The sequence below is a fragment of the Antennarius striatus genome, chromosome 14, assembly GCF_040054535.1.
Source record: "Antennarius striatus isolate MH-2024 chromosome 14, ASM4005453v1, whole genome shotgun sequence".
Classification (NCBI taxonomy): Eukaryota; Metazoa; Chordata; class Actinopteri; order Lophiiformes; family Antennariidae; genus Antennarius; species Antennarius striatus.
Window position 1 is genome coordinate 1,703,491 of NC_090789.1, and position 24,332 is coordinate 1,727,822.

The 24,332-nt window shown below is 50.6% G+C and overlaps 1 protein-coding gene across 1 annotated transcript; it reads left to right on the forward strand.

The window, feature by feature from the left end:
• The first annotated feature begins 793 nt into the window (after nt 1-793).
• On the forward strand, nt 794-18,436 carry LOC137607238 (adhesion G protein-coupled receptor B1-like). Its single transcript, XM_068332854.1, has 31 exons — nt 794-1,174; nt 3,066-3,832; nt 4,656-4,805; nt 4,912-5,010; nt 5,128-5,292; nt 5,551-5,715; nt 6,324-6,488; nt 6,573-6,737; nt 6,820-6,921; nt 7,010-7,116; nt 7,198-7,392; nt 7,492-7,560; nt 8,267-8,375; nt 8,665-8,869; nt 8,963-9,065; nt 9,446-9,489; nt 10,766-10,892; nt 13,235-13,338; nt 13,446-13,548; nt 13,643-13,793; nt 13,890-13,959; nt 14,048-14,114; nt 14,217-14,302; nt 14,405-14,576; nt 14,671-14,766; nt 14,884-14,920; nt 15,382-16,004; nt 16,112-16,147; nt 16,264-16,368; nt 16,552-16,602; nt 16,801-18,436. The coding sequence occupies exons 2-31, from the start codon at nt 3,121-3,123 to the stop codon at nt 16,996-16,998; spliced, it is 4,581 nt and encodes a 1,526-aa protein (XP_068188955.1). The 5' UTR covers nt 794-1,174; nt 3,066-3,120; the 3' UTR covers nt 16,999-18,436.
• Nucleotides 18,437-24,332: the final 5,896 nt, after the last annotated feature.

The window sequence follows — 24,332 nt, forward strand, 5'->3', positions numbered from 1 at the left end:
AAAAAGACAGAGAGGGGGGGGGGGAGATGGAGAGGGGGATGGAAGGGGGGGACGCGTAAAGGGATGGAGGGGTGACTCCCAATTCCATGATCTGACAGAATGGGTTGGGTGGGGGGAGGGGGGGTATTTTATGGGGGGCGGTGGGTTACACCTGTGGGGTTGAACCCCACGTGACCACACCAATCCCCTCCTCCTGTATTCCCGCTTGGAGGTGAGATTAAACGCGCGCCTTTGGCGGGTTGGAATTAGACGTGTCGTGGATTGAAGTGAACGAAGTGAACGACACCACGTCTCCCCCTCATCAATAAGGGATTCTAGTATTTTCCACGTGCGTTACATCATCGATCAGCCCCGTGGAACACTCTGGCTGGACGCCATCGCATCGCGTTGATCCTCTTTCCGGTACCTTTGGCTCTCTGCGTTCATATCTGCGTACATCGGTGCACATAATCGTTTTTCTGTCTCCCTGCAGAGATCCCTCCCTTCACAACCCCCCCTCCACATCCTCCCCCCCTCCCCTCCTCCTCTTGCGTGCGCTGACATAGTCACCCGCAAGGACGCATGCGTGCGCGCACACAGCCGCATCTTCCCCCGCACACACACACACACACACACACACACACACACACTCTCCTCTCGTCTTTTGCTTTGCTGTCTCATTCACTCCACGCACTGACTCCCAACTTCCATGTAAGGGGAGGGGGGCGGGGTGGCATATATATACCTCCTCGAGCAGGCCGAGAGCGACACTGAGACTGGACCCACTTGCAGTGCAAAGACCACAAGCAGGAAGACTCCGAAGCCGGGAGTAGAAGTACCAACATCCACCTGGAGCTTAGAGCGCACCGACCAGCGCGGACCGTCCGCTGGAGCTCCGATTCCACCGATTCGAACACCCCGCTACCCGCCAGAGCCTCTGGACGTAGCAGCTAAACTAAGTTGGTAGTAAACTCTTTGGAGTTTGGTTAGAGTCGTGTTATTTTTCTTTGCTTGTGAGCGTGGACTGCACTGAAACTTGGGATCGAACCCCGTCCTGTGCGTCGGGGCTTCTCTGGAACCTGACGCATCCATTCCCGTTTCTTCTTCAAACACCGAAAGAAAGTTTTCATCGCTGAAGCCGCGACACGTGGTTGAACCTGAGAAGCTTCATTCTTTTGAGGAGGGGGTTAAGAAGGTAAGTGGAGATGCTGTGGATGTGTGTGTGTGGGGGGGGGTTTGGATGAGTTTGTGGTTGTTTGCTGACTTTACGCACAACTTCTGAATCACCAAATGAAGCTGACTCCGCTGCTGGGATGAGTTTGGATGAAACAGTTGAGTGTGGATTTCGTGGATCTGTCGTGAGTGACAGATTCCTGTGACTTCATGTCTCCTGAATCTCTTCCCGGGGTGGTGGGGTGGGGTGGGGGGGGTGGTGGAGCGAAACTTCTCCCACTTGTGTTCCAGCCGGGACGCAGAAGGTTCCGGTCAGCGAAGACTGATCGGTTTCCACAGCAAATGTGAATGTTTTTGGGGTGTTTTATTTTTGTTTGGGGTAGGGTGGTGGGGGGGGGTTGCTGTGACATGGATGTGCAACAACCCCACCAGCTGGTCTCGGGGTTGTTTTTTGCACACATGCAGGTGTCTGCAGCGGCGAAGCGAAGCGAGACAGACCGGGAGAGCGGTCTGTTGTGTGCGTTCATGGGGAGGGATGAGGTGTGTTGGGACAACACACACACACACACACACACACACACACACGCACACAAACACACGCACAGGTGTGCTGAAGTGATGATGACGCGTGGAAGCTGCGCACCTTCATCCATCAGCCGTTACGCGCCGAGGAGCTGCAGGTGTGAAGCTGCGTTTTTGCGCGGCGCGTTCTGCAACAACCATCTGCTACCTGCACACGTCCTCATGCTCTGTACCTCTGAACACGGAAAAAAAGCATTCTTGCATCCCTACACGCGCACACACACCACCAACATCCCGTCTCCATGACAACAAACCGAGTGGTTGTTGACGACAGCAAACGGACAGAGGTCGAAAGGGGTGGCGAGAAACTCCTACGACAGCTGGACGGCTTTCTCTCTGCTGTGTGCCTCATCAAAATGCCCATTCATGGAGCTTCCGGTTGTTTTGGGGGGAGGGAGGGGCGGGGGGGGGAATAAAGCAGTCGTCTTTGGCGCGCTGCGCATAGACGGGAGAGGAGAGGCTGAGACGGAGCAGGGGGGTAATTAGGAGCTCTCAGCCTGAAAGGTGCAGGTGCGTCTCAAAGACACCTCCACACTGCATTAACCCCCAACCCCCCCCCCCTCTAAAATACACCCCTTTATCATGTCCAGTGATGTTCTCCTAACAGTAATCACTGGGAACGACAGAATAAGTCTGAAAATGTGTTTTGACACATGTTGCCCCGGCAACAGCTTCTTCCTCCTGCTTCTGGAGCCTCTGGCAGGAATAAAACACAACCTCCTTCAGCTGCACAGATGAACGCTCCTGCAGCCACTGTCTTCATTTCCCTGCATGCATTTTTAATAAAACGTGTAAAATACATTTTTAATCTGTGCACTAAATGCATCCTTCGATGCACAAACGTGCGAGGCAGGTATAGGGGGTAATAAATGCTTCAACATGCCTCTGCAGGGGGGGGGGGGGGTGCAGTCGCACCTTTCTTGCACCGACTGTTTGCTGCTCAGTTGGAAAAGTGCTTCGTCCAAATAACGGAACTAATAGACGTCGGCGGTTGCCAGTGGCGATGGTTCTGCGCGCGTCAGACTGACGCACATGATTTACGGTTCAGTTGGGTGTGTAGGAGGAGAGAGCAAAAGCATGGAGATACCAGCCTGCTGTGAAGTGCAGTAATTGCAGGGCTGGAGGCAATTATGTCCTGAGGAAATGCAGCCCGAAAACTCTATGATACTGATCATAGACGACCCCCCCCCCCCGGTCCATTAAAATCAACTCGATTGATGTGAATGCGATAAAATGGAGTGTCGGCGTGAATATCCAGTTTGTTGTGACGGTTTCAGGTGTTAGACTCTAATCAGACGTTCTCTTTCTTCCTCTTTCTCATTCCATGACAGATCATCTGTAATCTGAACGTCTAAATCTGCACAGAACGTAGACCGACCCCCAAAAATGGCGTGGCCTCCTCTCGCCGGCCCCTACGTGGTGGCCGCGGCGCTGCTCTTCTTCTTCTTCGGTTTGACCTCCTGCACTCCCTCCGGCCCGGCCTCGGCCACCTGCGCCACCCTGGAGCAGAGCCGCTTCTTCGGCGTGTTCTCCTCCGCCACCACCCTCCCCTCCACGCCCTGTTCCTGGACCCTGCAGAACCCTGACCCCCGCCGCTACACCGTCTACATGAAGATCACAAAGCCCACCGACTCCTGCGTTCCGCGCCAGATCAGGACCTTCCAGTTCGACTCCTTCATCGAGACTTCCCGCACCTACCTGGGCATGGAGAGCTTCGACGAGGTGGTCCGATTGTGCGACGCATCCACCACCGTCACCTACCTGGAATCCAGCAAGCAGTTCCTGCAGATACGCAAGGTGGCCCCCAGGAACGGGCTGGAGGTCCTGGGAGTCCAGAGCGAAGTCAGCGAGTTCAAGGCCGAGTTCCTGGTGGTGGGGAAGAGGAACCCCAGTATGCCCGCCTGCCAGATGCTGTGCCAGTGGCTGGAGAAGTGCCTGTCCAGCAGCACCCACGACTACCCCTGTGGCATCATGAACACCCCCTGCCAGTGCTGGGAGGCCCCCAAGAGGAAGCCAGGAAGCTGCTACCGCGGCGGGGTCTACGTGGAGAAGTGCCTTCCCGTTCCCAGAGACAACGGACGCGACGCCGAGATCATCAGTAAGTTTGTCCGGCCTTCGGTAGAACTTCCTGTAACCCCACCCCACCCCCAACCCCTCTGTACCCCCCCTCCCTGTGTTTGTGATGTGGTTTTATAACCGTATCGACGAGGCAAGAGTGTTGATGCCAAGGATCGAACTCTGTAGCGCTGCCATCTCTTAGCGTTAGCGTCCCAGGGGCCGCTGAGCACTAACAATCTGGAGCAGGCGAGGATGTGCCCCCCCCTGCCCCTTCCCAGGTGCTGTAATGAGAAGTTAATGAAAGGTGGCCAGGACATCTTCAGGCCTCATTGGCAAGACTGGCAAAACAGCACACAACCTGACCCCCTAGGGGGTGGCGAGGGGGGGATATCTCGGTTTTAAAGGCCAATAAGGTGTCTGACTTGTGGGCATGTTTGTTAGATTTGGTGGTGGTGGTGGTGGGGGTTCGAAAAGAGCATAAAGAACTCACAGTCAGCCAAGCAGCGGAAATCGAAGTGTAGCTCTTACGGTCGTCATAGCAACTCGCCCCGTTGGCCTCGCCGAGTGCTCGGTGACGGTTGGCGCCGGGCAGATAAAAGAACACAATCGCCATTTAAAATGGAACATCCACCGGTCGGAGCGCTTCTGCGCCGCGCTAACAAAGACGTGACCTCGCTCATTGTCTGCGCACAAAAAAGCCCGCATTACTCACTTCCTGTCCTCACGTATGACGGAGACGGCGTTGACTCACGCCGTTCGTGCGAATAAAGGTTGACGGAAACTCCTTTCAACTGCATAACTCTACAGCGGTATGGGTTTGCAGCCTTGCTCAGTATCTCACCCCCCCGTGTGTTTTCCTGCAGAGGGCTGGGCCGGGTGGGGCCGCTGGTCTCCTTGCAGCCAGGAATGCGGAGGCGGAGTCCAGGTGCGCAGCCGAACCTGCCAACCTGAGGACGGCGTTTGCGAGGGAACAGTTGAGGAAGGACGTGCCTGCAACCCCCAGCCCTGCATCGGTAAGTCCACCTTTCATTTAGATGGTGGGGGGGCTGGAAGGGGCGGGGTTTCAGCTGCAGGTGACGCATGTTCAGGGAAATAATCATCGATTCTGACACCCCTCAGGCACCGAGAACAGGAGTCAGGGCCTCAGGGCGATCATTGGCCTGAAGCGAGACAACACTGACGTTTCCACCCAAGGAGGAGTCGTGGCGACGCAGACAGGTCAGAGAAAGTTCTGTTGGTCTTAAAGGCTCTAAATGTAAAGAACTGGATGTGTTGAGAACCTCTCCCCCATTGAGAACCGGTGGCATCAACCCTCCCCTCCATGATCCCCAACAGCAGACGTGAAGACAGACGAGTGGTCCGTCTGGAGTTCCTGTTCTGTCACCTGTGGGGAGGGCTGGCAGAGTCGCACCCGGGTCTGCGCCACCTCCTCCTATGCCACCCAGTGCACCGGACCCCTACGGGAGAACCGCCCATGCAACAACACAGCCGTCTGCCCCGGTGAGTACTGCCTTCCTGCCCCAAGATAGCCCTATGTCCGCTGGGACCAAGGGGAGCAGGGTCAAGAAAAGATGTGCAGATGAGTTAGAGGGAAGTTTCTGAACTATCTCTATGAAATTTTGGAGGATAGTTATATCTAAGGCATCATCCTGGAGAACTGCCCCACCTTGTGGCCAGTTTAGGAATTGCCCCATGACTCATTGCCATAAGATTCCAAATGTTTTAACTCAAATACCCCTCTCTGCTTTGCGTGTCTAGTGAACGGCGCTTGGGACGAGTGGACCCCCTGGAGCCTGTGTTCGTCCACCTGCGGCCGGGGGTACCGCGATCGTACCCGAACATGCAAGATGCCCAAGAACGGAGGAGAACCCTGCCGCGGCCCCACCAGACAAACCAAGTTCTGCAACATTGCCGTCTGTCCAGGTGAGCTGTTTGCGCAGGTTTGTTCCGTGATTCACGCGTGAGGCTTGACTCAGCGGAGCGCCCACCACCAGGAGAAGCATCTGCAGCGGTTATATCTGATGCAGGCATTCGTCAGCGGCTTTGAAAGTAGCTGCGCGTGACTCACGCTGTAGCCATGGTCACTCGGGAACATAAGAATCTCTCCTTGTTCTGCGTCCCACTCGTGAGCCCACATCTGAGCTCTGAGCATTTAAAGCTTCTTAGTTCTGTTGCAGGACGTTTCTTTATCCTCCCAGCAACAGAACCTGTTGCGTTAGCATGTTACTAGCAGCAGAAGTCAGGAACACTAAGGATGGGTCATCTTGAAGTTATTACTGAGACTTTTATTGCATTATCTAACATTTTAAGATGAGAATTCCTCATAGTCTTACACCCTTGATTCAAATGCCTCACAGATTTATAAAGGATGCATTGCTTCTGTTTACAATAAAAAAATGGACGTGTTTGCACACATACTTTGGTCCCGTTAGCCAATTGAAACAGGTCATGTCTGCACCAGCGTCAGAATCCTCCTGTTCTTGTCCTCTCTGGAAACAACTCATAATATCTGTTCCTCTTCCACCCCCTAGTGGACGGACACTGGAACGAGTGGTCTGCCTGGACCGCGTGTTCCACTTCATGCTCCAACGGCACCATGCAAAGAACTCGGGAGTGCAACGGGCCGTCCTACGGGGGCTCCGAGTGCCACGGCGGCTGGAAAGAGACTGCCAACTGCTTCCTGAAAGACTGTCCAGGTAAAAACTCCTTCACCCAATCAGAAGTAGGGACCAAAACGCGTCTCAGCCCAGGGTTTACCATGCAAACTGTCCTGTTTTTAGTTGACGGACGCTGGCACGCCTGGAGCACCTGGGGGAGCTGCAGTAAGACCTGCGGAGGGGGGAGCCAACAGAGGCAGAGAGACTGTGAAGGACCCTTCTTTGGGGGAGAAGTTTGCCCCGGAGAGAAGGCAGAACAGAGGCGCTGCAATGAGAAGAGATGCCCCGGTGAGCAGCGCTAACGCCACAGACGGTGGTCGTTGAAGGGTAGAGAGTACAGATGTGTTAACCCTTTGGTTGTCCTTCACAGAACCCCATGAGATCTGTTCAGAGCAAAGCACCGGAGACGCCGTGTGGAAGCAAACCCCCGCCGGAGACATGGCCGCCGTCGCCTGCCCCACCGATGCCTCAGGTACGGCGAGGAACCTCCAACGACACGTCCGACCGTTCATCCGTCGTCTACCATCAGTGCGTCTAAGAGTGTATTTCTATTCCGACAGGCCTGGTTCTGCGCCGCTGCTCGCTGGACGCCGTCGGCTTGGCCTCCTGGGAGAACCCAACTCACATCAAGTGTATCTCCAAGAACTACGAGAACATCCAGACACTGGTAAGCCCCGTGAAAACGATGGCGCTATACGTTTGGATGGCGATGAACTCGTGTTGAAACAAACTTCTCTACATCCTGCAGTCGAGAGACTTCATCTCCAAAGCTCAGGCGGGGCAGAACGTGGACGGGATGGCGGAGGTGATCTCGCGCCTCAGGTTCTCCTCCGACGAAGGTGCGACGTACAGCGGAGACCTGCTGGCGGTCATGGAGATCCTGAAGAACACCACCGAGCTGTACAAAGCCACCAGGCTGAGGCTGAACAACGCCGACATCGTGGTGAGTTGAAGTCTCCTCAGCCCAAAATTACTTCTACCCCCTCGTCTGACCATAAATAGCAACTAACAAATTGGTTTCCCCCCGTTTAATGATTCGCAGAACTATGTCCAGACCATCAGCAACCTGCTGAAGGAGGAACATCATGACAAATGGGAAGAGGCACAGCTGGTACGTGAAAAGAGGCTGAGCGGGACGAGTGTGTGTGAGCTTTTGAAGGTTCTTTTACTCACAGGAACTTTGCCTTGGAGAGATTTAAGGTGTATGTCAGGGGAGGAAAAGGATTTGGCTAAAATTCATTCACGAATCACCACCTAATGATTCTAGAGTCCCTGCTGGAAAGTTAGACTAGCAAAAAACGACCCCTTTTTAACACCTTTGTGCACAAATTTGAAAGCTGTCCAGCGAGATAAAAGAGAAACCAGGACGGATGGACGGTCAGGGTGAGCACGAGATGGAATCCGGGAGAATCGCGACGCCCACTCCCCAATCTGCCGCCCTGCATAGCGCTATAGCAGTTGTAAAGGGACGGCACATTGAACACCTCGCGCCCACAGTTGTGCGTCAAAGACACGCAAGTCAGGCTGCCCTCCCCTTCACCGAGAGAAAAGAAAACCTCTCTATGAATCAACACTCTGCCCATTTATGGCCAACAGGAAGTTCTGGTGTTGCGTAGCAGCAAGAAGTGTCTGCTTTTAGATTTTTTTTCTCTCTCCATTGTTGAGTTCTGTGAAGGAGAAGAGAACCCGACGGACAGACGGACGTGAATTCTGTACATGTTTGCGCAGCAAATCGAGAAAATTGCATTGCATGATCCTTTGCCCCCTTTACCCTCCCCCTTTGTTCTGAGTCTTTATTTGGTCTTTGTTTTGTCCAGATGGGGGCCAACATGAAGGAGTTCCTCCTCCTGGTGGAGGACTTCGTGAGCACCATCGGAACCCAAATGAGCGACTTCCAGGACATTTACGAAGTCGCCGACAATTTAGGTGAGCCTTCGCGCCCAAAACGAAGTTCTATAAGTAGCGCCGTATCGCCCGTCAGCGATAATGCATCACGCTAACACACCCCACGCTTTTTACGCATCGATCAATCATCCAACGCCATCAGAATAACTCCAAACTTCACTCTGAATCCCTGTGAAGTCACACTGACGCTGCTGTGACCGTTTTTGCCACTAACGCGAAATGTGTGCGCTGACTTTATCGACACATGAGACCAGACTGTACTCGCGACCTGTCAGCTGACAGAGGTCCGTCCATCCGTCTGTCTCCCCAGTGCTGAGCATTCACAAGCGCCCCACCAGCTCCAGCTCCAACTTCACCTTCCCAGTGAAGGGCTGGAGGGGCATGCTGGACTGGATCCGGACGTCCGAGGAGAAGATCTCCGTGTCGCGGGACGCCCTGTCCATCGAAGGAAACGAGGCGTTTGTGACCGGAATCGTCCTCTACCGAAACCTGGCCTCCATCATGTCCTTCCACAGGTAACGCCACTATATCTCACCACCACCACCAGGTGGCGCCACCTCCCCGGGAAATCCACTGTTTCTGACTGTCTTTGTGTTTTACCTCCACAGTAACACCACCCTCCTCAACTCCAAGGTGGTGTCTGTGATCGTCAAGCCCACCCCTACCCTGCTGTCGTCCCCGGTTGAGATCGAGTTCCCGCACCTGCATAACGTGAGTTTGTGAAAATACCCCAACAACCCCCCCTTCTGGGTGTTTACTCAGACACACACACACACACACACTCTGACATTTTGCTGACATTTGCGGCCACACTGTGACTTTTACTTCTACACCGGCGTCAGTTGAGACCCTGCAAATATCACAGGCCGGGCGCGGCGATTACTAGGCCGTCGTCGCCACCAAGCAGCACAGGACGTTTTTAGCCCGGTGGTTGATTTGCAGGGGAGGGAGGCGAGAAGCGTGGGAAGGTGGCGAGCTGTTGCATCTCACACGCTTACAGCCGGGCTGTTCTTCCTCTTCTTCTTCTTTTTTTTTTGGGGGGGCCGGCAGAGACTCCTCACACTGACTCCGTCTGCCTCTTCTGTTCACAGGGAACCGTCAACGAGACGTGTCTGTCGTGGGACGAGAGCGAAACGTGAGTGTCCCCCCCCCTCCTTTCCTGACTCGTTCGAATGTTTAAATGTGCGTGTGACTGTCCGAGATCAGCTGGTGTGTGTGTGTGTGTGTGTGTGTGTGTGTGTGTGTGTGTGTTAGTGTGTGTGTGATGAATCTGAGGTTAATGTTGGAGCTGTTCTAGACACTCAGATACATCAGAGGGGGGGGGGGCTCCTGGAGAACACACAGATGGACCATTTGCATTTAGATTGATTTATAAACTTGTTGAGGACTGATAAGAAATAAACACACACACACACACACACACACACACACACACACACACACACACACACACACACCTTTAACCATAAGCCATAACAGTCGACGGGTAGGCAAAGGGCAAAATGAATGAAAGGTGAAAATGTAATTAACTCTTGAGCCTTTGGTGGTGGGGGGTCAGGGTTAGGGTTGGGGGGGGGGTCAAATTATATTCATTTTTGCTTTCATGTTTTTTTTATTTGTGTGAAAAAAATTTTATCGTAGCCTAGCCTGGATAAAAAGCCCCCACCGCTCCACACGGTTGAACGCCCGTGACTCTTGACCTCCAAGCTAGAGGATGATGACATCAGCCTTTGTGGGGGGGGGGCAGGGGGGGTTGTTTGACAGATGACAGCAGGTTGAAGAAAAACGGCCTCAATCTGAGCTTTTTTTGGTCTTGATTTGACTGTTTTGGCGTCTTTTAGCAGTTGTTTCTCCGATAGGGGTCGACAGGATAAACAGGATGGATATTGAACGCATCATTAGTGTGAACAGGTAGTGGTGGGGGTGGTTGGGTTGGCAGGGGGGGGGGCAGGTCTTAACAGCCCATTCTTCTTCTAAAGAGGGAACATTTTGTTCTCGGTGATCCGGATAAACGGAGCCGGAAAAACCTGCAAGGGAAAAAAAAGACAAGAATTGATTAAGATGATGATGATGATGATGATGATGATGATGATGATGGGATCGATTCATCACGTGACGATCAAACCATCCAGAGACGCACCAGAGCAGCTCAGATCTTAACAGAAGAGACGCTCCAGTAGATAAAATCCCACAAATAATAATAATTATTATTATTTTAAAAAAGGTGAAAACGCGCGTAAAAATGCGGGTTTTTTGGGGGGTTTTTGCGTGAGCGCGCACATCTCCAGGAGCCCTTATATAATAAGAAATGCCATTTAGGAGCCGTGTGAGCTCTCTGCCGTCCTAACCCCGTCCCCGCCTGTCTGTCCTTCCTCCTCCTCCTCCTCCTCCTCCTCCTCCTCCTCCTGCAGCTCGTCTCTTCTCGGCTCCTGGTCGGCGCGGAGCTGCAGAGCGGTGCCGGTCGGCGCGTCCCGCACCCGGTGCGTGTGCGACAGCCTCTCCACCTTCGCCATCTTAGCGCGCATCAACCTGGACTCGGTGAGTCTTCCTCTGCTCGTCCTCCTTGTGTGTTCGTGCGCCATGTCGGTGTGGATGATGGGATGGATGCGGGGCTGCGCTCGTTTCTGTCCCGTTCCAAGCCGGTCCGTCTTTGTCTCCGCGCGGATTCTAACATGAATGTTTTTATTATTATTAAAAAAATATATTATTACATATATTTTTATTATTATTAAATATCGATCAACGTGTTGATTGATGATTAATTGGTTTATTTTAAAGGGTTCACGTCATGCGCGGTGTTTTTGTGGGGGGGGATTTGACGCGTTTTTCTTGTGCGTAACGGACGAATTTAAAAATTGATCCGGATCGTTTGGGAATAGTTTTATTCGCTCTATATGTCTGGGGGGGGGGGGGGTTAGTTTTTTGTTTTTTTTAGCATTAATCAATATATAATTGTTAGAATTTAATTCCATGTCACGTGATTCCAGACGTCACAATCTCTTCCACACTAAAGTGCTTTGATTACTTACGTTTATCTTTACGCATTGCTGTATTTCATGCGCAAACCTTTAATTCCCCCCCCGCCCCCATCACCCACACTCCACCCCCCCCCCCCACACCAAGACAGTGTTGCCTCTGAAGCTGATCGCTCTCCAGTTGCCGTGGCAACGGCTTCTGCAGCGCGCGCTCGGCCGATGTGATTCTTTTTGATAACTGAGATGCTGAAGGAAAAAACATCCAGACCCCCCCCCCCCCATCTTCCAACCCCCCCAGGGGACGGAGGAAATGGGCTGTCCATCTTCCACACAGAGCAGCATCAACAGATGTCTGATGGTTTCCGGCAGCCGCTGCAAATTCAGACGACTAATTTTATTTCAGAAGCCGAATAGCCCCCCCCCCCCCACCTCAAACCACCCCCACCCCCTCCACATCCGTTGTTTACATCCAAACAGCCCCTCCCGTATCCAAAACCGACAGAATCATTCACAACATCTCTGAATCGTCCTCCTTTCGCGGTGAACCAATGAGATGTCTGCTCATGCATTGATGCCCCCCCCCCCCCCAGTTTGGTTTTGGGGGGCGTCTTTTAGAATTGAGGATGGGGGGTCCGAGTTAAATCGGAACAGAAACAGGAAGTGACATCATATTTACCCCAAATGGGAACACGCCATCCGGTGAAGGGCAGCCAGGAGACGTGCTCCAGTTTCAGCTCGACCTGGTTGTCTGGGTTCCAAAGTGGGGGGGGTGGGGGGGGGTAAGGCTCGCCTCGACCCAGATGGAACCCCCCGCCCCCCCTCGCCGCCGCATGAGCGATTCGATGCGATCCGGCTGACGTTTTAAACCCAAATTGATCCGTTTCGCTCCGACTGGAGGCGTCCCTTGAGCGTTAAAGGCACAGACGGCGCCGACACGTCGGAGGATTCATGGGCGTTGTAAATCAACGCCAAGGCCGAAGCCCCGCCCCCGACGTCCTCGGCTTGCGCTGCTAATTTGAGAGCTGGAGATTTATTCCATCCTCTCCCCCCTTCAGAAGCATTTAGCCCCCCCTCCCCTCACACCTCACCCCTTTTCTCCCCCAGCACTTTATCAAAAATATAATCACACGGCTTGAACGGAGGGTTTGATCATTTACCCCCCCCTTCCCACTTACCCCCCCCATGCACTTATTACACACGATTATGGTTTGACCGGAGGTGTTGGATTAACTCACAGCCACATTAGAGCCGCTGGGGGGGGGTGAGTCAGAGATTACAGATGCAGAGAAATGAGCAATTATCTCCTGGGGGGGTGGTGGTGGTGGTGGTAGAGGGGGGGTTAGATGAAGCGACCCGCCATCGCTCCAGGTGAATGAATTCCAGGGCCGTTTGGAGAATGGGACGGGCGGACTCACCCGCCGTCGTCGCCACCAGCCGGGTGCTAAGCTGCTGTCAGTGATCGTACCGGAGGGGAAAAGGGGGCAGATTAATGCTGAGGTGATAATGGCTTCACCTTTTGGTGGGGCAGGGAGGGGGGGGGGGGCAGGTTAGGATCCAAAAACGGCGACACGGCGAAGGACAGACAAGCGTCGAGCTAACGGCGAGCGAAGAGGATCGGCGCCGGATGTCTGTCAGCGATCACAAGGTCGCTGTGGCAGCTCCAACTAATGACTGAGCATAGCGGCCCCCCCCCCCTTGAACTGCAGCTGGGAATTGAATAACCCCCCCCCCTTCCCTTTCCCTCCCCATCACCATCACCACCGTTAGCAGAGATATATGTCCGCGTCAGCCTCAGACTCAAACGCTCGACCGTTTGTTTCCCGTTCACCTTGGGGTCACCTTGCCTCAGACGCCGCCCCCCCCCCCCCACTCTCTAACGGCGTCGGTCCTGTCTAATCCCTGCAGATCATGGACAAGGCGCTGCTGCCGTCCGTCACGCTCATCGTCGGCTGCGGGGTCTCCTCTCTCACCCTGCTGCTCCTCATCATCATCTACGTCTCCGTGTGGAAGTAAGTCCGCCTCCGGGGGCGACGCTCGCCACGGCAACCGGCAACATCTCCTCGCTCCGGGCTCCGGTTTCTACCCTCCCTTCTCATTTCTCCCCCTTCATCACCAGGTACATCCGCTCCGAGCGCTCCGTCATCCTCATCAACTTCTGCCTCTCCATCATCTGCTCCAACGCCCTGATCCTGGTGGGGCAGACTCAGGCCCGCAACAAGGTAGCACCTTCCTCCTCCTCTTCTTCCTCCCGATTCCTTCCTTCAACTTCCTGTTTCGGCGACTAAACAACAGTTTCCCGTCTTTCCTCTGAAGGTGGTGTGCACCCTGGTGGCCGCTCTTCTTCACTTCTTCTTCCTGTCGTCTTTCTGCTGGGTGCTGACGGAGGCTTGGCAGTCCTACATGGCCGTCACCGGACGCCTCCGCAACCGCATCATCCGCAAACGCTTCCTGTGCTTGGGTTGGGGTAAGAGCGACAACTCTTCTTCTTCGAGACTCTTTGATGGGGTTTTTTCTGCCCTTCCAGGGTCTAACTTTCCACCCTTTGCTCTTCTCGTTTCAGGCCTTCCTGCCCTGGTTGTTGCCGTTTCTGTCGGTTTCACCAAAGCCAAAGGATACGGAACCGTCAACTAGTAAGTCCAGGACCTTTGTAGGACCTTTGGTGTCCAATGAGAAGCTCTCCTTTAGCTCAGGCGTTCATCTTCTTCTTCTCTCCTCCAGCTGCTGGCTGTCTCTGGAGGGCGGTCTCCTCTATTCCTTCGTCGGACCGGCCGCCGCCGTCGTTTTGGTAAATATTCGGACTCTCACGTCTTGATTCATCTCAGTTAAGCCGGTTTTTTTTCGTAAACACGTCTCATCCTCATCGTCTCCCCCCCCCAAAAAAAAACAGGTGAACATGGTCATCGGTATTCTGGTCTTCAACAAACTGGTGTCCAAAGACGGCATCACCGACGTGAAGCTGAAGGAGAGAGCGGGGTAGGTGTCGTCGGTTACTTTTTCTTGGTGGTTTACCGCCGTCGTCGCCATCGAATCGAACGACGCTCATTTCCTCCCCATTCCCCCCCCACACACACACAGGGCATCACTGTGGAGCTCCTGCGTCGTCCTGCCCCTCCTGGCCCTCACCTGGATGTCGGCCGTGCTGGCCATCACCGACCGCCGCTCGGCGCTCTTCCAGATCCTGTTCGCCGTTTTCGATTCGCTGGAGGGTTTCATCATCGTCATGGTTCACTGCATCCTGCGCAGAGAGGTGAGCGGAAGTCCACCAATGGGAACACAGCTGCTCCTTTACATAAATAACATCAAACCAACGTTGAGTCTAACATATATTTCCCCTTCATCAGGTTCAGGAAGCCGTAAAGTGCCGAGTCGTCGACCGCAAGGACGACGGCAACGGCGACTCAGGCAGCTCGCATCACAACGGCCACTCCCAGCATATGGTGCGTTTCCTGGCTTATTGCCTTTTTAATGTCTTGAGTGCCTCTTGCATCCCATCCCTAAATGAGTATGCGCATACATTAAGCACTGATAGAACTTTTGTGCTCTTCCATCAACAGTCTGATAACGAAAAAGACGGAGATTCAAGCAGACAAGGTTAGTTCCCGTCACTCCTACTTTCACTAAACCATCTTTTATTTGCATTTAAAGTACGTGGAGCTTTGCACTTAAAACATCCAAACGCACAGAGCGCATTTATTTTATTTTTTTTAAAAATTGTATTTATTTATTTTTTAGACAAAAAGAATCTACGGGGACAAAAAATAGTAATAAAAATAAAAATAATTAAATGAAATAAAATGACTATTATTACTACTTTCTGTCCCTGTTGATGTTTTTTGTTTAAAAATTTTTTTTTTAAAAAATTAGTATTCTGGGACATCAGACTATGGACTGCTTTATTATTATTATTATTATTATTATTATTATTATTATTATTATTATTATTATTATTATTATTATTATTATTATTATTATTATTATTATTATTATTATTATTATTTGTGGTTCTGACGTGGTTCCGTTTGCCTCACTCCTCTATTTTTTTTAAAAACCAGGTATGAAGAGTCCCTCCGAGGAGAAGATGCCTCCTCCTCAGCTTCCTCTCCCAATGGGCTCCAACTTCCACACCCTCCCGTCCAATCACGGCAAGAGCCACATGCAGGCGGTCCCTGAGTACTCCAGCCACACCCTGACCCTGAAGCGGGAGAAGAGCCGCCTGGCGGGCGGCGTGGACCCCTCCTGCGGGAAGCCCGTCTACGTCTGCGAGGGCGAGCTCTTCAAGCAGATGGACGCCGATCTGGCGCGCGCCCAGGCCGAAGGCAGCATGTCTGACGGCAGCGGCTACGTCCTGATGCCCAACACCACCTCCACGCTCCGCTCCAAACCCAAAGACGACCCCACCAAGTACAACATCAGCGTGGAGCAGCTGCCCCAGGCGCGGCTGATGCACCTGAGCGGGCCGTTCGCCGAGCCGCAGGCCGCCTTCGGGATGGCGTCCATCCCGCCCGATCAGGTCAGCATGTCGTACTCGGAGCGCGACTCGCCCATCCAGAACATCCACAACATGTCCAGCGAGTCGCACATCACCCACAGCAGCCTGGAGAACACCTTCGAGTCCATGAACTCCATGATGTCCAAGAGCGAGACCATCTCCACGCTGTCCATGAGCTCCCTGGAGGTAGGAAGACGTGAAAAGCGCCCAAAAAGCGCTTGAAAAGTGCATTTCCTGCGTCTCATCTTTGAATCTAACCCAACTTCCTTTGCGTTTCTTCTTCTTCTCCGCAGAGACAGAAATCCCGTTACGCCGAGCTAGACTTTGAGGTAAACGCCGTTTTCTTCTTCTTCTCTTTCTCTTTCTCTGACTGAATATTCAACACCGGAACAGGAAGTGTCGATTCTGAACGCGCTCTTTTTTTTTTCTCTCACGTCTTCCGCAGAAGATCATGCACACAAAGAAACGCCATCAGAACATGTTCCAGGACCTCAACAGGAAGTTGCATCACGCCGAGAAAGACCGAGAGTCGCCCGCCTCCGACAGCAAGGTACCGAACTCGTCCTCGCTCGTCCGACCGTCTTTTTACTAGATAAACGCTGGTTTTGAGCAAAAAATGCTGAAGGAAAGGTGAAAATAGAAATCAGGAAGCGTAAAAGTACTAAAATGATAATTGTAATGTCGCCCCCTGGAGGTCACTTGAATAAGGGTGTATTCTCTTCCTTCCTTCCAGTCTGTGAGATGGAGTGTGTCTTCAGGAGGAAGTGACAAAACGAACCTCAGTGTGAGTGTTTCTAATTTGACCTCACACACTTTTTAGCCTCACCGCCTGTAGATGAGACACACGCCGTCAGATCTCACTCAGACCCCTCCCCCATCATCAGGGGGCGGAGTCACGCCATTTAATGATATTAGGTGTTCCACAGGGCGGACGTCAGACGTTAGTTCTAAAGCTGAGTCTGTTTTCTCCCCCCTCCGACAGGACAAGCAACAGGCTCCTCTGGAAAGACCGTGGGAGGGGGTCAGAGGAATCCCGCAGTCGCCCCCCGCCTGGGTCCGCAAAGACCTGGAGCCCCTGGCCGCCTCGCCCCTGGAGCTGCACTCGGTGGAGTGGGAGAAGACCAGCACCACCATCCCCCTGGTGGGGCAGGACATCATCGACCTGCAAACCGAAGTCTGAGAGGGGAGGGGCCCAGCGATTTCAGCCGCCTGTTTTCAACTCGGATCCCCCCCCCCCACACTTTTGTTGGTTCGGGAGCGGAAATCCCGTCCGAAAGCGAGACGGTCGGTCCCACAATCCACGTCTTCACAGCCACAGCGGGGAGGAAGAGGAGGGACCATCCCTGTAGCTTCTCCGTGTGGACTCCAAACGTGTCTCTGAGGGGGCCGGGGCGGTCGTCGGATTTGGGGAGGGGGGCCACCGGCTCCGTTTCCACCGACCTTTTTGAGGCTCGGGTGCAGAAAACATTCTCGACGCGTTTTCGAGGATTTCTCCCCGTCTTTCCTTCACTTGACTTTATGGTGACAAAAATGACATCATTCCGGGTTCATCCCCCCCCGATTCTATTTTTTTTGGGTGGGGTGGGGGGGTAGGAACCCTTTGGCTGCTCCTCTTTCGATTGAGGTAACTTCCAGAAAGTTTTCCGTTGTTGTTTTTGGGGGTTTTTTAGCTACTCTTCCACGATCTTCGCTGATTCCACCGCTTATTATCACTTAATAATTACGATACACCGTCACCCCCCCCCCCTTGACCCCCCAACCCTGCTTTCTGTTGACTGTCAGCGACAAGTTTTATTGTTCTTCTGACCTGGAACAACATCAGCTTCTAAAATAAAAAAAAAACCCGCCTTTCTGCATCCCGGTTTTCTCCAGCATCCCGTTTCCATAACAACAACACCAGCTACCGGGATGAACACAAACTCTCACGAGAGCAGTGCATTCTGGGAGAAAAAAGAAGCAAATATTTGGGGGTTTTTTTTTTGTTTTGTTTTTTGTTTCTCAGCCTTGCTGAACTCTCGGGGGTGGAGGGGGGAGAGAGGGTTTCCCTCCTCCATCCGGCGCCGATGTCACTTCCTTGTTCGGCGTCTCGGTTTCCATGGAGACTTCAACACATTTGTGTTTTTCAGCCATCAATGTGAAATAGTGCAATATGATGGGTGCTTGATGCTCAAGCAAGAACTGATAAATAAATAAAGAGTCTTTTTTTCCAGAACTTTTCTACCATCTTCCTCATCGACGGAGCGTCTCCACGCTTCTTGAGATTAAAAATCGTACGACAAATCTGTATTAGTAATTCAAGGAATTTATTCTCTAGAGATTTGTTTAGCACAAGGACTCCATATTTGGAGCTCTCTGTGACGGTAGATAGCTGTACTTCTATAAAGCAAACACTATATAGGGTGAATGAGTATCTCCAAACCGTGCTTCAGGATATTTGTGATTACCCCCCCCCCCCCACTGGGGGAGGGGGAATCGAACCTCACGTCTTCTGTAAGTGTGTTTTTTGATAACCTTGTCGTATGTTACACCAGCCGACCCCCCCCCCCCATCTGTATCCCGATTCCCTTCCCTTTGAATATTTCGTCTGTCTGGTTTTACCTCCTGTAAATGTACAGTTTTCACAGCACAAAGATGAATGTGATGAATTTCTAATAAAACACGTCTGTTATCACACCCCCGGGCTGTTACTCGTCTCATTTGAGGACAACTGGAACAAATCCTAAAAATAAAAAATAAAAAAACCTCCAAAAATACTCCAAAATGAGGAAAATGAGACAGAATAGGTTATTTTTGTTGGTTTTTTTCTCCACATGAAGGTTTTTCTCTCTAAAGATAGACGTGATTCTCAGGAACAAACGCTGCAGTCTCTTCTAACATGATGAAAGTCTGTTTTCTTCTTCCTCTGTTCTATTTTCAAGCTTTACAGGAGAGGAGGGAGAGAAAAAAAAAGATTCATGAGACGCTCGACAGGAAGACGATTACGACCCCTCTAAAAATAGGACGTGTTCTCACAGGTTTAAATTTAATATTTCTGTTCCTGCGGCTTCGCGCCGACCGGTTCTCTGTATAATTACATCTGAGAAGGGAAATGGACTCGCTGCTCTTTGTGTCAGGTCCAACCCCCCCCCCCGGTTTAAAATGTTTTTCCCTCCGTCTGCGATTTGATCCTGCATCAAACGATTCGCTCCATCTTCACCCTGAAAATATTTATTTATTCCTGTGAGGAACATTTTGTGCTACAAAGACATTTAACACCAAACTGAGACCAACATCCAGGATCAGAGCAGAGACTGACAGGATGGATGGTGATGGATGATGGATGGATGATGGATGGATGGTGATGGATGATGGATGGATGATGGATGGATGATGGATGGATGATGGATGATGGATGGATGATGGATGGATGGATGGTGATGGATGGATGATGGATGATGAATGATGGATGGATGATGGATGGATGATGGATGGATGATGGATGGATGGTGATGGATGATGGATGGATGATGGATGGATGGATGGATGATGGATGGATGATGGATGGATGATGGATGGATGATGGATGATGGATGGATGATGGATGGATGGATGGTGATGGATGGATGATGGATGATGAATGATGGATGGATGATGGATGGATGATGGATGGATGGATGGATGGATGATGGATGATGGATGGATGATGGATGGATGATGGATGGATGGATGGATGGATGATGGATGATTGATGATGGATGATGGATGATGGATGATGGATAATGGATGGATGGATGATGGATGGATGATGGATGGATGGATGATGGATAGATGGATGGATGATGGATGGATGGATGGATGATGGATGGATGATGGATGGATGATGGATGGATGGATGGATGGATGATGGATGATGGATGGATGATGGATGGATGATGGATGGATGGATGGATGGATGATGGATGATGGATGATGGATGATGGATGATGGATGATGGATAATGGATGGATGGATGATGGATGGATGATGGATGGATGGATGATGGATAGATGGATGGATGCATGAATGCATAGATGGATGGATGATGGATGCATGATTAGATGGATGGATGCATGGATGGATGAATGGACGGATGGATGCCTGGATGGATGGATGGATGGATGGATGGATGGATGCATGGATGGATGTAGGGATGAATGGATGGATGGATGATGGATGGATGATGGTTGGATGGATGCCTGGATGGATGGATGGATGGATGCATGCATGGATGGATGTAGGGATAAATGGATGGATGATGGATGGATGACGGTTGGATGATGGTTGGATGATGGTGTTGATGGTTTCCATGCAGCTCCATCAACTCACATCTAAACTTAGTCTCATCAACACTACAGTAATTAGCACAGTATATACTGATGATGATGATGATGATGATGATGTGTGTGTGTGTGTGTGTGTGTGTGTGTGTGTGTGTGTGTGTGTGTGTGTGTGTGTGTGTTCCGATACCCCCCCCCCCCACACACACACACACACAGCTTCCACCCCTGTATCAATTAGCACCTTGCTGGCAGGAACAGCGAGGTGCCGGCTGTCTCTACATTGAAGGCTGTTGCTATGGAAACAGCAGATGCTTATTATCCTCCAGACGAGCGAAGAGGAGAGAATGCCTTCAAACAAACAAACAAAAAGAATAAATAAAACAATTTAAAAACAATTTGTTCATTTCTCCTGAATGCAGACGACTAACCAGGAGGTGGAGTTCACATTCTGATGAGAGGAAGAGAAGAAAGGTCTTTTTCTCTGCAGAATATTTTACATTTCAAAAACTGATATGATTTGATGTTGTTCCATCCAGACAAACAAACAACCTTGGGTGAAGGTTATCCTCTCAATAACTAATTATTCACAGAAAGAACACAAAAATACGACGACACAAGATGAAAACCTTCTAATGTGAGATACTGATATTATGATAATCACGTTTTAACAGTGTTTATATAGATTAATGATGTGATTGAGTAAATATCTTAACATTATACTTTATATACGTGATACGTTAACATTATACTCAGCGTTCATTCATGCTCAGTCTGAATTCCTCGCTATCATAAACTGAGTTTGTCTGTTCCATCGGCCGCCGCCGCCACCACCTCGCTGCAGCTCGTTTCTGACTGTTCATGTTTAATTCGAGCCTGTGGGGGTTTTAAAAAAAAAATTCTCATCATTTATGAATACGAGTTAAATATTTACAGTATTAACACCGGAGCAATAAAACGCTCCAGCGGAACGCAGGGGGGGGGGGGGGTGGCGGGGCAGAAATCACCCTGGCCTCCTTCACCTCGCGCTGACTTTCGGTGTCATGCTGGGTCTTTGAGATCTGCAGCGAGGCCTCGCCTCTGTTTACCTCCTCCTGAGGGGGGGGGGGCAGGTGGGGGGGGGTGATAGGTATTTTAAAGCAATCAGGGGCCACTCAGGAAATCAGCATCGCACGCAGAAGCGTGTGAGTTGACGATGAACCCAGAAGCACCTGAAGAAAGAACGAATCAGAACTCCGTCCTTGGCTTCAGCGCTAATGATCGGGTCTCCACATGCGGTGGAGGACCACCAGGGGGGTGTGCGTCACCGCTAAAGGCCCCCGGCCTCCTGAGAGTGGGTTCCTGGAGGGAATCGACCCTTGTCTTGCTTTCAAACCCGACTGGATGCTAATGACCGGCTAGCAGAACCGACTGGACGGACGAATGCGGAACATCCTAAAGGTGGATTAAGGTCACCGGTTCATCTGACCTCAGGAGGGTTTTTTTTGCTTTGTTTTTTTAGAAACGCTCTCCGATTGGTCGGTTTGTCCTCCGCCGCCTGCGGCAGGTTGACATTTTTGGCGCGTCGCTAAATGTCTGGAAGCGTCGCCGTGACATTTGGAGTAAACTTTCATTCAGATGATTAGATTTCGTTGACTTTGGCGATTCCTTGACTTTTATTTTGGAGCGTTTACGTCAGTTTTCTGTTAAATATCTACAGGAAGCATCCTTATGATAATTAATACGGGCGTTCAGAGTCCCCAGAGGATGCATCCTGGAGGTCACCATGAGGTTTCATCAACACATCTTTATTTCTAGCACTTTTTATTTTAAAAAACATGTTTTTCACGATAAAAGCGTCGATTTCTCCAATCCCCAAACCAGAAGAGGTGGAAAACACAACAAAAATAATGCAAATACACCCCCCCCCCAGTTATCAAGCATGCCCTTCACATCATAATCAGTTTCTCCTTTAATTACCGCCATGCTTCGTGTGAATCCATTACGGATGAACAGACCAGACAGAATCCGTCCGCCACACGTGAAATATCTAAAGGCCGGAGAGAAAATGCAAATATTTCTCTATATTGCCACAGAAATAAGAAATTAAACTAAACTGCATGTATTTACATGTCGGGATATGGAAGCTTTACAATCAGGTATAAATGTTGAGCTCCTGAACAAAAGCCCCCCGTCCCCTGAGGTATGTCTGCGTGGGTTTTTTCTCCAGTGGCGCTGAATGAATTTTAGATGAAAGCTCTATTTTATGAAATTATCGCTGGAGCGCCGGCAGAAGGAGGAACATTACAGCCATTATGCACAAAAAACCCCCAACAACCCAGACGTGGATTCATGAAAGGCCGCGTCGGCATAATGCGGGTCACATTAAATGTTATTTGGAATAAAAAAAATTTAAAAAAGACAAAACATTGCGATGAATGGTTGTGTGGATGTGGGTTATGGAGCTGGATCGGTCACACAGGAGCGTCCTTTGACCTTACTTTGTCTTTGCTCAGGTCGCTGCTGTTGCCAGGATACCGTTTCCTATGGCGACACCTGAGCCGACGGGGGCGGGGGGGGGAGGATCCAGATAGACGACCGGCTGTCGGACCAGAAGGCCTTAAACGTGGGACATCAAACGCACACATGTTTGACCTGGTGAAAAAAAGGCGTCTTCACGTGTGGCGGCGGGATTAGAACAAAAGTACTTCCTGTTCCAGGAGGCCGTGGTTAACATTTGGAAACAAGGATGTTCAGGTCATTACTGTTTCTGAACCATTGATGGTTGTCCTTGCAAAGGAAATGATTATTTTATCCTCTGGTGCCAACTGTTAACTTCAAATCTAATCAATCTTCATGCCAAACAAAAGAAAAGAAGGAATTCTTGCACACGTGTGCTGCCAATCTGTTTGATGGAGGACGCCGTGCGTCTCTGGACGAGGGAACACTGCCACCGCTTGATGCACATTATTACTGCCTCCTCTTCTGATGGGGAAAAGCACAAAAAAAAGAGAAAATCTACCCTTGAATGCAAATATCATCATTTACTTCCCACAGTAAGAGTGGAAATATTATGTGCGTCACTTAGTTTTGCACATTTAGACCTCTCCTGTTCTCCATTTCCTTTTAAACGTACAATAAGAGGCTGAGCTGAAGAACACAGTGTCATGAAAAAGGTTTTGGTGCTTTTCTTTCCCCTTGATGCTCACGGCCGTCGCTGAAACGCTTCGACAGGATGCTGAACATCATGACGCTAACGCCGGGCGTGTTGACCGTCAACTCTGCCGGATGAAAAGGGGGAGGGTCAGGGAGGATGAGGTGAGGGTTCTTCATCAGCGGGTCTCCATGACGATGACTCATCTGCACCGAACGGCATCACATTCAACACTGCTCTCCACATCCAGCGGAAGAATGTCAGATTTTTAAATAAAATGCAGCTTCTTAGGTGTGATCAATAGACGCTGGTCTGTTTCTAAGCATGCAACAGGTTTGAAATTCATCAGATGGAATATTCAGTAATTCCTTGGACTCTTGACACACCACCTATTTTAATTCTTATTTGTTTTGACAGCATTTCCCCGTCAGTCAGTAAACAGCAGGAAAGTCAAACATGCAAAAAATTTGATTAAAACAAAGAAAATTAGAACATTTTGTTCTGCAGGCAAGCAATTGAAAATGCAAAATATGTTTTTTAATGACAGAAACTCTATTTTCTTTTAGTTTTGATACCAACATGCATTGAAAAATACATTTTCAGGTAATAATTTTCAAAAGCATTATTTACAGAACAAATAATTTGAAACAGGTGTAAACATTAAATCTGATGAGTTAATTACATGAATACCGGTAAATATAATCTGAGTTATTTAAATTCTGGAAAATGTTTGTTGTTGTTGTTGTTTTGTTTTAGGGGTATAGGTGCAAGTTCCACCGCCTCACCGCACGATGGCAGCAGTAACTGCTCATCCGTCTGAGTTCATGTCCTCAATCTATAAAAAAAAACATACAGGCCCGTCGCCACGCCCCTTTGATCACGTGATTCAGGGTAAATTTTCCCATCGAGGCCCTAAATATGAGCAAATCCGTGTTCCTTTCCCTTCATAATAAACTTCTTACTCGAGCATGAACCAGGATTAAGCTCCAATATTCTAAAACCCATCTAAACGAACCCAACCAATGTCAGCCAATCAGAGACCAAGGTGGGCGTGTCGTAAACCAGCTCTGTCATGTCGTAAACCAG